At 44.4% G+C, this 14612-nt stretch overlaps 1 protein-coding gene across 2 annotated transcripts in view; it reads right to left on the minus strand.

Annotated features, from left to right (window-relative positions):
- Positions 1 to 1638: 1638 nt before the first annotated feature.
- The window catches only part of LOC137522954 (uncharacterized), a 156007-nt gene continuing 143033 nt past the window's right edge, over positions 1639 to 14612 (minus strand). For both annotated transcript variants that reach the window (XM_068243116.1, XM_068243114.1), the window contains exon 6: positions 1639 to 1903. In XM_068243116.1, the coding sequence (XP_068099217.1) occupies positions 1692 to 1903 (212 nt within the window). In that variant the 3' untranslated portion in view covers positions 1639 to 1691. The remainder of the gene's footprint in view (positions 1904 to 14612) is intronic.

Here is a 14612-nt window from a genome sequence, read left to right on the forward strand (position 1 = left end):
TTGTGCCATTAACAGTGCAAGAATGGCAGCAATTAAATATTCATTGCTAATTTTTGATTGGCTTTTGTCGCCTCCACCCACTTTTCTGAATATTAATCTCAGTCACCCAGTGACCAACTGTGCAAAGTTTGAGAACCCTACCATTAACAGTGTAAGAATGGGTGCTGTTTACATTTTCCCAGTAAAATTTGTATTTGTCTCCGCCCACTTATGACCCAGCGTTGCCCTTTTATGTATTTGGCTGGTGTTGGCTGTGCCTACTTTTCTAACCCTAACACACAATTAATCAATTACTCAATTACCAAGTTTGTGAGCTTTGCGGTATTTGGCATCAATAATTTGCATTGGAATGAAACAAATCTGATTGGCTGTTTGTGGCTCCACCCCTTTTTCTGAATTTGAACCCCAGTCACCCAATGATCAACTGTACCAGGTTTGAGGCTTGTGCCATTAACAGTGCAAGAATGGCAGCAATGTAAATATTCCCCTTGGCTTTTATAGGCTCCACCCACTTTTATGAATAGTAACCCAAGTCACCCAGTGACCAACTGTGCAAAGTTTGAGAACCCTACCATTAACAGTGTAAGAATGGCTGCAGTTTACATTTTCCAGTGAAATTTGTATCCTATACTTTATTCCAGGTAATGTACTATGTGTGTGCCAAATTACATTCAAATCCGTTTGGCCATTGGTGCGTGATCCAGTAACAAACATCCAGACATCCAAACATCCGAACTTTCACATTTATAATATTAGTAGAGCGTGTGGGAGGGAAATAGTTAATTTTAAATGTAAGTGTAGGTATTTTTATTAAATAAAATATGTTGTGATGTAGTTTTACTATTTGGCCACATGACGTACGTAAGGACCTGATTTGGAAATAATGCGTGTTACAGCCGGAAGATACAATGACGCAGGCATCTAATAGATGCCAGCGTTCATTGACTCTGGGACTCAGATTTATAAATGGGAACTGTGCCCGCTCCCATTGACTAACTTTCATGTCCCTGGGACTTCAATTGAACTTTTCCAGGGTGTGATTATACTGCACCTGGTACAGTAAGTAGTTAAAGCATGGGCCTCAATGTAATACTTTAGGCCATTATTCCATCGGAGGGTCAGTTAGATTGCCTGAAGCAGTATATCTGGGGACTGATGGAACCTTGGGAGACTGTCAGGGGTAATGATGGATCCAGTGGGGCATTTTTGAGTGGCCCAGGAGGCCCTAAATCTTAAGTATTGCCTACCATATTACAATAGCCCTACATTTCAGAGCCTAGTGTCCTCAGTGTTTCTGGCCATCCCTGTAGCTGTAGGTAGTACCAAGCTGGGAAAGTCCCAGGATGCAAGATGGCACTGGACTATCCGAATCAGATATGGCAGAAGCTGTAGAAGAAAGATGCCATGCAACATAAGAACAATGACACATCACCTACCCTCAAAACATTCAGTGTATGAAAAAAAAGTGCTAACATCGAACATCCAGACATACAGAAGAACAGACTACAGACTGTAATGGAAAGATATATTGTTTTTATTAACATGAAAAATGGTTTGTGTACCATTAATAAATGTCACAGCTATCTAAATGGTGGAATTCCACTTTAATAGTCATACAATAAAAAAATAGTTGAGCATTAATATTTGTAAATATTTTTATTTGAAATGAGTATCACAAGTAATTATATTATTTATTGCAAAATTAAGTGGTACAAAGCAGTTAGAAGTGTAATGGTTAGAGTGATAGAAAACGCAACACTTTTTTCAGAGTCACTGGTGCATGAATAACTCTGCGTTAAGTTATGCTGAAATATAGCCGCTTGGTATGCAATATGTCCTGTGTTTAATGTACAGATGCCATCAGTGGCACATCCTCGTTGTGATGCAGTATAATTCCTGGAACCTGTAAATGTAATGCAGATGCAAATGTCACAATTAAATATACAGATCACAAACCTTCAGAAGGTAAAGGTAATGAAAAAAAGTGCAATATAAATGTTCCGTGTCTTGTTGTTGTGTCTGAGAACCAGATCTCAGTAAATCTCAGTAGAGTACCAAATCTCTGTAGAGTAGAGTACCAAATCTGTAGAGTACCAAATCTGTAGAGTACCAAATCTTTGTAGAATACCAAATCTCAGTGAATCTCTGTAGAGTAGCAAATATCAGTAAATCTCTGTAGACTACTAAAGATCAGTGAATGTCCATGGAGCACCGAATCTCAGTGAATCAAAGTAAAATACCAGATTCCAGTGAATGTCCATGGAGCACTGAATCTCAGTGAATCAAAGTAAAGTACCAGATTTCAGTGAATCTCTGTATAGTACTAAACATCAGACAATTTTAGTAGAGCACCAAATGTCAGTACATCTCTGCAGAACAGAACAGCAAACATGAATGAATGCATTAAGGGGGCCGGTTTCACACTGCAAACTGGCATTAGCATTGTGGTGTGTTGTGCCCAATGTCAAAAATGAGTTTTGTAGGCACACGCGTTGCATTTAATGAGATGCATTGTGGGAAATAATGCTATAAAGCAGGCACTAGACTTTAGCGCTAACTTCCTGTGGCTGGAATTCATACTGAAATCAAAGCAGCAGTAGGTTTCATTACAGAGCAAGGCTACTGTACGGGGGATTAGCCATACTAGTAATGTGGTGTATGTTACGCCGTAGATATAGCTAGGTGAGGAGGTGGTGGGTACATCCAGAGGCGTAGCAATAGGGGGTGCAGAGGTAGCGACCGCATAGGGGCCCTGTAGGGCCCTCCCTCAATTACAGTATTAGTTCTCCATTGGTCCTGTGCTCATAATAATCACTTCTATAGATACTTTGAATAGCGGTAATCATTAACAAGCTGTTCCCCATCCCCTTCTTGCACCTCTGCTACTGTAGTTGCCATTGGCAGGTTTTAGTGTGCTGTATCAATTGTTATGTATAGAGTGCTTGGAGGGCCCATTGTAAAACTTGCATCCAAGTCCACAGCTCCTTAGCTACGCCACTGGGTACATCCTCTGCTCAAGGAAAGGGCTGAAAAGGGGCACTTTGCCACACAGTACCTTGATTTATTAAAGAATTCTGACAAATTCATAAAATACTCCGGGATGTCTATTTCTAGGTAAGCTCTCTCTCAAAGCAATGTAAATAATCCTGTAAACTTTGTGTTTATTGTTTTATAGTACACTAGCTGATGACCCGGCATTGCCCGGGTATGTATTTGGCTGGTGTCAGCTCCACCCACTTTCTAACCCTAACACACAAACACTCAATGACCAAGTTTGTGAGCTTTGGCATCAATAATTTGTATATTTCCATAGAAATTAAATAAATCAGATTAACGGTTTGTGAATTCTCCCCTCTCCAGCGTTTGGACCCCAGTCACCCATTGACCAACTATAGCAGGTTTGAGGCATCTGCTATTAACAGTGTAATAATGGCAGCAGTTTAAATATTCCCTTTGAAAATCAACAGGTGAATTTTGATTGGCTTTAATAGTCTTCACCCACTTCCCTGAATATTAATCTAAGTCACCCAGTGACCATCTGGGCAAATTTGAGAACCCTGCCATTAACAGTGTAAAAAGGCCTGCAGTTAATATTTTCAGAGTGAAATTTGTTTTTGGCTCTCCCCACTTTTTGTAACCTGGACACACATTGACTAAATGACCAAGTATGTGAGCTTTCGGGTCCTTGGCATCAATAAAAACAAATCTAACTGGCTGTTTGTGGCTCTGCCCCCTTTTCTGAATTTGAACCCCAGTGACCCAATGACCAACTGTACAAGGCTTGAAGCTTGTGCCATTAACAGCTCAAGAATGGCAGCAATTTTAATATTCCTCTTGAAAATCAACAGGTGAATATTGATTGGATTTTTAGGGCTCCGCCCACTTTTCTGAATATTAATCTAAGTCACCCAGTAACAAACTGTGCAAAGTTTGCAAACCCTGCCATTAATGCCTCCTTTCCACGAACTGTTGATAGGCTCTCAATCTCTCACAACTGCTCACTGCTGCCTGGTAAATGCTTGTTGCTGCCTGGTATCTGCTCACTGCTGCCTTGTAACTGCTTGCTGAGCACACAGTGCAACAGTTCGTGGGAAAAAAGGCCTAAGGTGCTGCAGTTTATATTTTCCCAGGGAAATCGGTTTTGACTCCACCCAGTTTTTGTAACCTTGACACACAGTCACTCAATGACCAAGTTTGTGAGCTTTCGAGTTCCTGGCATCAAAATTGTGTGAATGGAAGCAGTTTATCCAGCAAAGAAATCTATTTGGCTGTTTGTGGCTCTGCCCCTTTAGTGAATTTGAGTCCCAGTGTGAGAAAACGCGTAAAAGCCGCCGCGCATACTGACAGCAAGGCGGCTGATTCCGCGTCCAACGCGGCGGTTTGCACGCGGAGGCGTGCGTCTGGTAACATGGCAGAATGCGGAAAAGCCGCCGCATGTTCTGACAGCAAGGCGGCTGATTCCGCGTCCAGCGCGGCGGTTTGCACGCAGCAGCGTGCGTCTGGTGTGGCTGAGTCTGTTAGTTCACACAGGTTTAGGAATACACGCGCGCTGAGAGGCAGAACTTTTATGACGGCCAAGAGGGGACCAGCTGACCAGGCTGGTCAGCTGACGCCAGACCTTGTTGCTATTGGTCCATCACTTAGGGGTGGCGCCAGATAGCGCTACACTATATATACTTACTGCTGGCCAGTCACAAGTTGTCTGCCGTTGCGAACACTACGTGGAAGCACTCAGACCTTAGTCAGATCCCACAGTGTGTTAGAACCAGGTGGACCTGGGAATTCACACTGAGCCAGAACTATTTGTCTTGCTATTGTGTTTATACTTCAGACTAGTTCCAGGGTGTAGAGACCACGGACCTCACACCCAGACTAGGGAACTTGTATTATCATCTGTTTATACTTCAGACTAGTTCCAGGGTGTAGAGACCACGGACCTCACACCCAGACTAGGGAACTTGTATTATCATCTGTTTATACTTCAGACTAGTTCCAGGGTGTAGAGACCACGGACCTCACACCCAGACTAGGGAATTTGTGTTATCATCTGTTATACGTCAGACTAGCTCCGGGGTGTAGAGACCACGGACCTCACACCCAAGTCTAGGCATTGTTTGATATCTGTTATGTCCTATTGCTTTCCTGACTACTCCTCTGATCTCTGATTCGGTACCTCGCATATCTGATACTCTGTTGCCAACCCTGCTAGCCTTGGATACCGAATCAGCCTTCTGTTTATGTACCTTATCTGACCGTGTGTTGCCGACCTGGCCTGCCCGACCCCGAGAGCTATCTCTCCTGTTAAGAGATAGTCTCCAGATTAGTCATTGACATTCACCTTGGGTGTCACTCACTCTCTGGACCTTCCTTCTTCCAGCCTGGCTCCACCCCTTGGGGAGTCTCAGGCTACTGGAAGGTTTCCTTATCTCAAGAGCAGTATTGCCCATACTGTCTCTATTCCCTGTGCTATACTCAAAGTACTACTGTTACACCAAACACTCACATTACCTAGGTGTCCAGAGGTTAGCAATATATCTGTATTATCGGTGATTCTGCAGATCATCAATAACCAGGTATATATCTGCATTCTTGGTGATACTGCAGATCACTAATAATCAGATTCTCTCTGCGTGCTGACACCGATCGTTACAGAACGGCAGACCCAACCCAAATGGACACACTCAACAGCTGTCTGGATGCACTCACCACCTCGGTGGAGATTTTCATCCAAGTGTTGGACAACCATCAGGCCCAGATCAATGCCTTGTCTGGGTCTGCACAAACCCTACAGACGGCTGTGGATTCAGTGCGATCTCCTTCTAGCACAGACATACGTATGTCTGTACCTGAAAGATTTTCTAGTCACAGATCTGACTTTCGGAACTTTAGAAATCGAGTGTTATCATACTTTGAGTTTAGTCCTAATTCATCAGGAACCATGGCACAAAGAGTAACTTTTATTAAGACTTTGTTGTCAAGCGATTCCCAGACTTGGGCATATAGCCTTCCTACTGAGCATGAGGCCCTAACCTCGGTGGAAGAGTTTTTTAAAGCTATGGCTATAATTTATGACGACTCGGACATTGCCTCTGCCTCTAAAGCTGAGCGGAAGCTCAAGATGTTACGGCAAGGCAAAGGTCCGGTAGAAAATTACGCTGCAGAGTTCAGGAGATGGGCAGTGTCAGCTAGGTGGGACTCATTCGCCCTTCTAGACTGTTTTTTGTCAGGGTTGTCAGATGAGGTCTCTGATCTAATGTTGGGTTATCCTGAGCCAAAGTCTATCGATGAGGCCATTTCATCAGCCATCAGAATTGATCGTCGTCTGCGTTATCAAAGACAGACCCGGGGTAGGAACAACATGAGAAATGTGTCCTACGCTGCACCTCCATCTGTTCCATCTCCCCCCGCTTCACCTCCACCAGAACCAATGCAGATTGGTCGGTCGAGATTGTCCCAGGTGGAACGGAGGCGCAGAGTAACTGAGGAGCTCTGTCTATACTGTGCAGAGGGGGGTCATAAAGTGCAGAATTGCCCTAAGAAGTCGAGAAACGCTGCCGCCTAGGGGTAGTCGGAGGTAATACCCTAGGCGTGCAGTCGTTGCCTCCAGATGATAAACGTTTACTCCTTCCCTGTGTGATAACTTGGAAAGAGAAGACAGAGACTACTGAAGCCTTCATTGACTCTGGCTCAGCAGCCAATTTTATGGATTATGAATTTGCTAAGAAATTGGGGATTCCGATCACCCCATTGAAACAACGGATTCGGGTCACTGCGGTGGATGATTCCCCTCTGCAGAGTAACCACCCTCTGTCTCAGACCCCGGAGTTAAGGGTCACTATAGGGGTGTTACATAAAGAGAGTTTACGATTCCTGGTGTTACGAATGACAACCTCCACGATCATTCTTGGCATGCCATGGTTACAACTTCTCTCGCCTCAGATCAATTGGGCTACAGGTCAGCTAACAAGCTGGTCAACCCATTGTTATCATCATTGTCTAGCGAAGGTAACCTTAGGTAAAACCAAGATTCACATGGAGGGTTTACCAGATCAATATTCAGAATTTGCGGACGTGTTTTGTCCCAAGTCTGCAGATAAACTTCCTCCACACTGTCCTTTCGATTGCCCCATTGATCTCAGGTCTGGTTGTATGCCCCCTAGAGGTCATCTCTATAATTTATCTGGGCCAGAGAAATTAGCCATGCAAGAATACATCCGAGAAAACTTAGCTAAGGGTTTTATTCGTCCCTCTCGGTCACCAGTGGGGGCAGGTTTCTTTTTTGTGAAAAATAAGGATGGAGGCCTCCGTCCATGCATTGATTATCGGGGCTTAAATAAAATTACAGTAAAAAATCGTTATCCTTTGCCCTTAATAGACGATTTGTTTACTCAGGTCACCGATGCTAAGATTTTCTCAAAGTTGGATTTAAGGGGTGCATACAACCTTGTGCGGATCAGGGACGGCGATGAATGGAAGACGGCCTTTAACACTCCCGACGGGCATAACGAGTACTTAGTGATGCCCTTCACTAAGGAGCTGATTAATCAGGAGCTGATTAATGAGGTTTTCAGGGAGGTTTTAGGCAAATTCGTCTTGGTGTATTTAGACGACGTACTAATTTTCTCTTCTAACCTCTCAGAACACAGGGATCATGTTAAGTTTGTGTTACGGAAGTTGAGACAAAACATGCTGTATGCTAAGTTGGAGAAGTGCATTTTTGAAGTGACCTCTGTCGCATTTCTGGTGTACATAATTTCGACCTCTGGCCTCTCTATGGACCCTGCAAAAGTTTCAGCTGTCTTGGAGTGGCCCCAATCTGTAGGACTGAAGGCTCTCCAGAGATTCTTGGGGTTCGCCAACTACTATAGGAGGTTCATAAAGGGGTACTCCATGGTGATCTCACCTCTCACCAGTCTCACCAAAAAAGGGGCAGATACTCACCACTGGTCCCCTGAGGCCCATACTGCTTTCTCCACTCTGAAGAAATTGTTCTGTTCTGCACCCATATTGAGACACGTTGACATCACCCTTCCCTTTATCGTGGAGGTAGATGCCTCAGAGGTAGGGTTAGGGGCTGTGCTGTCTCAGCGTTCTGGGTTGCAGGGAAAATTGCACCCTTGTGCCTATTTCTCCCGTAGGTTTTCACCCGCAGAGAAAAACTACAATATAGGCAATAGGGAACTTCTAGCCATCAAGTTGGCCTTTGAGGAATGGCGACATTGGCTAGAAGGGGCAGAGCATACCATTACTGTTTACACTGACCACAAGAATTTGGAATACATTGAGAGAGCTAAGAGACTTAGCCCCCGACAGGCCCGGTGGTCATTATTTTTCTCGAGATTCGGATTTGTAATCACGTATACCCCTGGTAGTAAGAACTTCAAGGCTGATGCCTTATCCAGATGTTTCGAGCCCGAGACCGCACAGCCCTCAGACCCAGAAACCATTCTCCCTCAGAAAGTGGTCCTGCCAGCCACTGAGACCTGGAGGGACTGGACAGAGACGTTGGGTCCATTCCAACAGGATATACCAGAGGGAAAGCCTGAGGGGGTCATGTTTGTACCATTGCCTTTTCATCTACAAATATTGCAGCTGTTCCATTCCCACAAGAATGCTGGGCATCCTGGGGCCACCAGAACGCAGGACCTTGTTGCTAGGTGTGCTTGGTGGCCGTCATTGGCAACTGACTGCAAGGAGTATGTGAGAGAATGTGCAGTGTGTGCAAGGAGCAAACCCTCCCGTCAGGCACCTGTTGGGACATTACAGCCTTTACCAGTCCCGAGTGAACCATGGACCCATCTGTCCATGGATTTTGTGGGCGAACTCCCCAGATCTGAGGGCATGACGGTCATTTGGGTGGTAGTCGATTGATTCAGTAAGATGGCCCATTTTGTCCCCCTGAAAGGACTCCCCTCAGCCCAGGAATTGGCCGATCTCTTCATCCTGCATATTTTCCGGCTGCACGGCATTCCGGAAAATATAGTGTCAGATCGGGGAGTCCAATTTGTTTCCAAGTTTTGGAGGGCATTCTGCCATCAGTTAGACATGGAGCTTTCTTTTTCATCAGGCTACCACCCACAGACCAATGGCCAGACCGAGAGAACCAATCAGTCTCTGGAACAATTTCTGAGGTGTTATGTTGCTGACGCACAAACCGGCTGGGTCAAATTCTTGCCGTTTGCAGAATTTGCACACAACAATCTCAAAAGCTCCTCCTCAGCATTTTCCCCATTTCAGGTGGTGACGGGAAGGCTACCTAAGTTCACCCCATTGCCAGTGGCTTCTACTCCGTTTCCAGCCCTGGAGAACTGGCAAAAGTCTTTGAAGCAGATTTGGGGAATAGTCAAAAGGAATCTGGGGAGGGCTTTTCAGAATCAGAAAAAACAGGCGGACAAGAGACGTTCCGTAGAGTGGGAATTTCTTCCAGGAGACTTGGTCTGGGTGTCCACACGACATTTGGCTCTGAAGCAACTGTCGCCCAAGTTAGGTCCCAGACTTGTGGGTCCCTTCCCAGTGGCCAGGAAAATCAATAATGTCCCTTATGCCATTGATCTCCCTACCAGCATGCGAGGTGTGAGATCGTTCCATGTGTCCTTGCTCAAGCCGGCAGTGCACGTGGATTCCGCTCCCCCCCCCCCCTGTGTTGGTTGATGACCAACCTGAGTATGAAACTGAGAAGATCCTAGACTCACGGCTTGTTCAGAACTCCGTGCAGTATTTGGTTCACTGGAAGGGGTATGGCATAAAGGAGAGAACTTGGGTGCCAGACTGTCGTATGCACGCAGAGGAGTTAAAAAGGGAATTCCATAACTTACATCCTGGACAGCCGGGTAAGAGATGTCCGGAGTCCACTCCTCAGGGGGGTACTGTGAGAGAACGCAGAAAAGCCGCCGCGTGTACTGACAGTAAGGCGGCTGGTTCCGCGTCCAGTGTGGCAGTTTGCATGCAGCAGCATGCGTCTGGTGTGGCTGGGTCTGTTAGTTCACACAGGCTTAGGAATACACGCGCGCGCGCGCGCTGAGAGGCAGAACTTTTATGACGGCCAAGGGGGGACCAGCTGACCAGGCTGGTCAGCTGACGCCAGAACAGGTTACTATTGGTCCATCACTTAGGGGTGGCGCCAGAGAGCGCTACACTATAAATAGTAACTGCTGGCCAGTCACAAGTTGTCTGCCGTTGCGAACAGTACGTGGAAGCACTCAGACCTTAGTCAGATCCTACAGTGTGTTTGAACCAGGAGGACCTGGGAATTCACACTGAGCCAGATTACTTGTGTTATCACCTGTTTATACTTTAGACTAGTTCCAGGGTGTAGAGACCACGGACCTCACACCCAGACTAGGGAACTTGTGTCATCATCTGTTTATACTTCAGACTAGTTCCAGGGTGTAGAGACCACGGACCTCACACCCAGACTAGGGAACTTGTGTTTATCATCTGTTATGCTTCAGACTAGTTCCAGGGTGTAGAGACCACGGACCTCACATCCAAGACTAGGCATTGTTTGATATCTGTTATGACTTATTGCTTTCCTGACTACTCCTCTTATCTCTGATTCGGTACCTCACATATCTGATACTCCGTTGCCAAACCCTGCTTGCCTTGGATCCCGAATCAGCCTTCTGTTTATATGCCTTATCTGACCGTGTGTTGCTGACCTGGCTTGCCCGACCTCGAGAGCTATCTCTCCTATTAAGAGATAGTCTCCAGATCAGTCAGTGACATTTACCTTGGGGTGTCACTCACTCTCTGGACCTTCCTTCTTCCAGCCTGACTCCACCCCTTGGGGAGTCTCAGGCTACTGGAAGGTTTCTGTATCTCAAGAGCAGTATTGCCCATACTGTCTCTAATTACCTGTGCATTACTCAAAGTACTACTGTTACACCAAACACTCACATTACATAGGTGTCCAGAGGTTAGCAATATATCTGTATTATCGGTGATTCTGCAGATCATCAATAATCAGGTATATATCTGCATTCTTGGTGATACTGCAGATCACCAATAATCAGATTCTCTCTGCGTGCTGACACCGATCGTTACATCTCTGATTCATGATTGAATAGGCACATAACTAAAATGTCAAAACTACTCTGGTCCATAAGGGAGAAACAAGGTCTGAATGCAAAGTGGTTAAGGGGGGTCCCTTAGCCCTTTTTTTGTGTCAATAAATTTTATTGAAGGCATAAAATAAGAAATAGCAATACAGTTAACAGCAACATTTGAACAAGAATAAGGTAGCTTTTTATATCTTCTATTAGCATAAGATGTGATGACAGTGTTAATTTGCGTATCTCAAAAGGTACAGAAATATCAGCTGAAGAAGTTTTTTTTTAAAAAAAAGAAAAACTTAAAGTGTTAACTATAGTTTCTGACCATTTGAGAAAATACAATAGTAATGAAAATAAAAGTCATCAAGTTATAGTAAATCTGATAAATTTGGGTAAATCCCAGAGGAAATAGAGTCAAAGCAATACGGTTACCAGGCATATAGAGCATGTTTTCCTAGTAAGGAATTAAAGGGACTGTCTACACTCTTTATTGATAAGGGATGGAGAGGAGACATCTGTATCAGCAGGTAAAGTGGTATCTAGGGGTATTTTGTAGTTGATATCATGCAGTATTAGCCTAGGGGTCAGGTTTATTAAGCGGATTGTTTGATTAGTTTAGAAGTTTCAGATTCTTGGAAGTCATACCACGTTGCCCAAAGGAGTGTGATTTTATCTGTTTTATCTTGAGCAATCAAAATGGCCTCTTTTTACCTCTTTGATCCGCTCAACTCTCTGAATCCATTGAAGAGTAGTTGGAATTGAGGGAGAGTTCCACATGGCTGGGATTAGAGCCCGGGCAGCATTAATCAGGTGGGGGATTGAAGTTTTTTTATAATTTTTTTAAGTGGTCTGGTGAGGCATGAAGTAAGAAAACTTCAGGTTTGAATTGAAGTGATCCACCGGTTATCGTATTTGTCAGTTCGTGAACTTTCACCCAAAACGGATGAATTTTAGGGCAGTCCCATGCTATATGTTTCAAGTCGGCATTATTTGTTGGCATCTCCAGCAAAGGTTGGAGAAGGTGGGGAATATTTTCTGTAATTTAGCCGGGGTTCGGTACCAAGAGGTAAGGAATTCATAATTCTGTTCCTGAGCGTAAGTGTTTAGGGTGGTTTTATGTGCTTTAAGGAACAGCTGTTCCCATTGTTCATCAGTAAATCCATTGCCTAAAACCTGATGCCATTCTTTTTGGAATGGAAGAGGAGTTTGGGTGTCTACTGAGTTGAGAAGGTTATATAGCCAGGACACTGTGTGTCGATGCGGACCTGGTGAATTACATTTTTGGTCAAAGGGTGTGTAGGATTTTTTAAGGGCAGAAGCAGTTTTACTAGATTTAAGGAAGTGAGACATTTCTCTGTATTTCCAGGTGGAAATCGGAGTAGGAGAAGTTAAGTTTTTACACGATTCATTATTTATCATTTGGGTTTGATAGACAAAGTCACCTAGACGTGGGATGTGTTGAGAAACCCATCCCTTTAAAAAGTTCTTATCTAATCCAGGTGGGAAATTGGGATTGTGTAGAATCGGGGTAATTGGACTTAACAGGTTGGATAAAGTTTGGTGCTTACAGGATGTGTTGAAAGTTTTAATAGTTGCATTAATAAGAGGGTGTTGGGGTCCCTTTGCTTGAGGTGTTAGATCAGGGTTCCATGACAGACCTGTCAGGTCAGGTCCAACAAATGCTTGTTCAAGTTTGACCCAATCTTTTGTTTCTGCATGTGCTGACCAGTCTATAATTCTAGAGAGTTGAGCGGCCGTATGGTAGGTTTTAAAATTAGAGAGACCAATTCCGCCATCTGGTTTTAATCGTCTCAAAGCCTTCACAGCTATGCGTGGCTTTCTCTTAGTCCAAATAAATTGGTGAAGTTGCTTGTGGATATCCTTAAAAAAAGAACAGGGCAATTGTATTGGTAGTGCTTGGCTAATATAAAGACATTTTGGTAAAGCTGTCATTTTGGCAGCTGCTACCCTACCAAACCAAGAAAGGGAGGACAGGGTGTTCCATTCTTCAAACAACTTAGAAAATTTCTGGGCTAATGATGCAAAATTTAGCTTGAAAAGGTTTTCAAATTTAGTTGGGAGTTTTATGCCCAGGTAAGTTATTGACTCTGGTTCCCATTCAAAGGGAAAGGAAGCTTTGAAGTCTCTAAAGTTTGTGGGTTCAGAGTTACATTAAGAGCACATGACTTTGAATAATTAATTTTCAGGTTTGAGATGTGGCCAAAAACTTTAAAGGCAGTCATAAGGTTATGAAGAGATATTGTAGGTTCGGTTATGAAAAATATTAAAGGGAAGGTTCAAGCAAAATAAAAAAATGAGTTTCACTTACCTGGGGCTTCTACCAGCCCCATGCAGCCATCCTGTGCCCTCGTAGTCACTCACTGCTGCTCCAGTCCCCCGCTGCCAGCTTGCCGACCTCGGAGGTCGGCGAGACGCATTGCGTACATTTTTACGCATTCCCGCTAGTGCAGGAACATTAACACATACATTTTTACGCGTTAGTGGTTCAATGCGTACATTTTTACGCATTGAACCAGTAATGCGTAAAAATGTATGTGTTAATGTTCCTGCACTAGCGGGAATGCGTAAAAATGTACGCGATGCGTCCCGCCGACCTCCGAGGTCGGCAAGCTGGCAGCGGGGGACTGGAGCAGCAGTGAGTGACTACGAGGGCACAGGATGGCTGCATGGGGCTGGTAGAAGCCCCAGGTAAGTGAAACTCATTTTTTTATTTTGCTTGGACATTCCCTTTAAGTCATCAGCAAATGCTGCAATCTTATATTCTTTGCCGTTTATTGTGACACCTTTAATGTTATTGTTTGCTCTGACCTGACCATATTCAGAAAGGGTTCCAGAGTCAATATGTATAATAAGGGTAATAGGGGACAACCCTGTCGTGTTCCATTCCTCAGTTGAAACGGTTCTGAGAGAGTACCATTGGCCAGGACTCTGGCGTTAGGATTAAAATACATTAGGGTAAGCCAAGACATCATAGTAGGACCCAATTCCAAGTTAGACAAAACCGCAAACATATAGTCCCACACCACTCTATCAAAGGACTTCTCGGCATCCGTGGAGAGAAACATTCCCTCCATGGAATGCCGAGAAAGCCAAGAATGTATATCAATTGCTTTATAGGTGTTGTCACGCGCCTCTCTCCCCGACACAAATCCCACTTGGTCTTTTATCACTTTCTCCTGCACAATCTCCTGCAGGCGTACGGCCAATGTTCTTGCTAAAATCTTTGCATCAAGGATCAGCAGGGATATTGGCCGGTAGCTCTGACAGAGAGTGGGGTCCTTGCCACTTTTGGGAATGATAGTGATGTGGGCTTCTAGAAATTGACTAGAATGGACAGTTCCAAAGGGTAGTTTATTAAAAGCCTTTATAAAGGCAGGCACCAGAATAGATGAGTAAGTTTTGTAGTACTGTGAAGTTAGGCTGTCTGGGCCAGGGATTTTTCCTGGTTTTTGGGACTTCACAGCAGCAAGATATTCTACTGATGAAATTTCTTTAGCCGTCTATGGATCAACAGGGGATAGACCATAATTGGAAAGAAAC

The sequence above is a fragment of the Hyperolius riggenbachi genome, chromosome 6 (assembly GCF_040937935.1).
Source record: "Hyperolius riggenbachi isolate aHypRig1 chromosome 6, aHypRig1.pri, whole genome shotgun sequence".
NCBI classification, from domain to species: Eukaryota; Metazoa; Chordata; class Amphibia; order Anura; family Hyperoliidae; genus Hyperolius; species Hyperolius riggenbachi.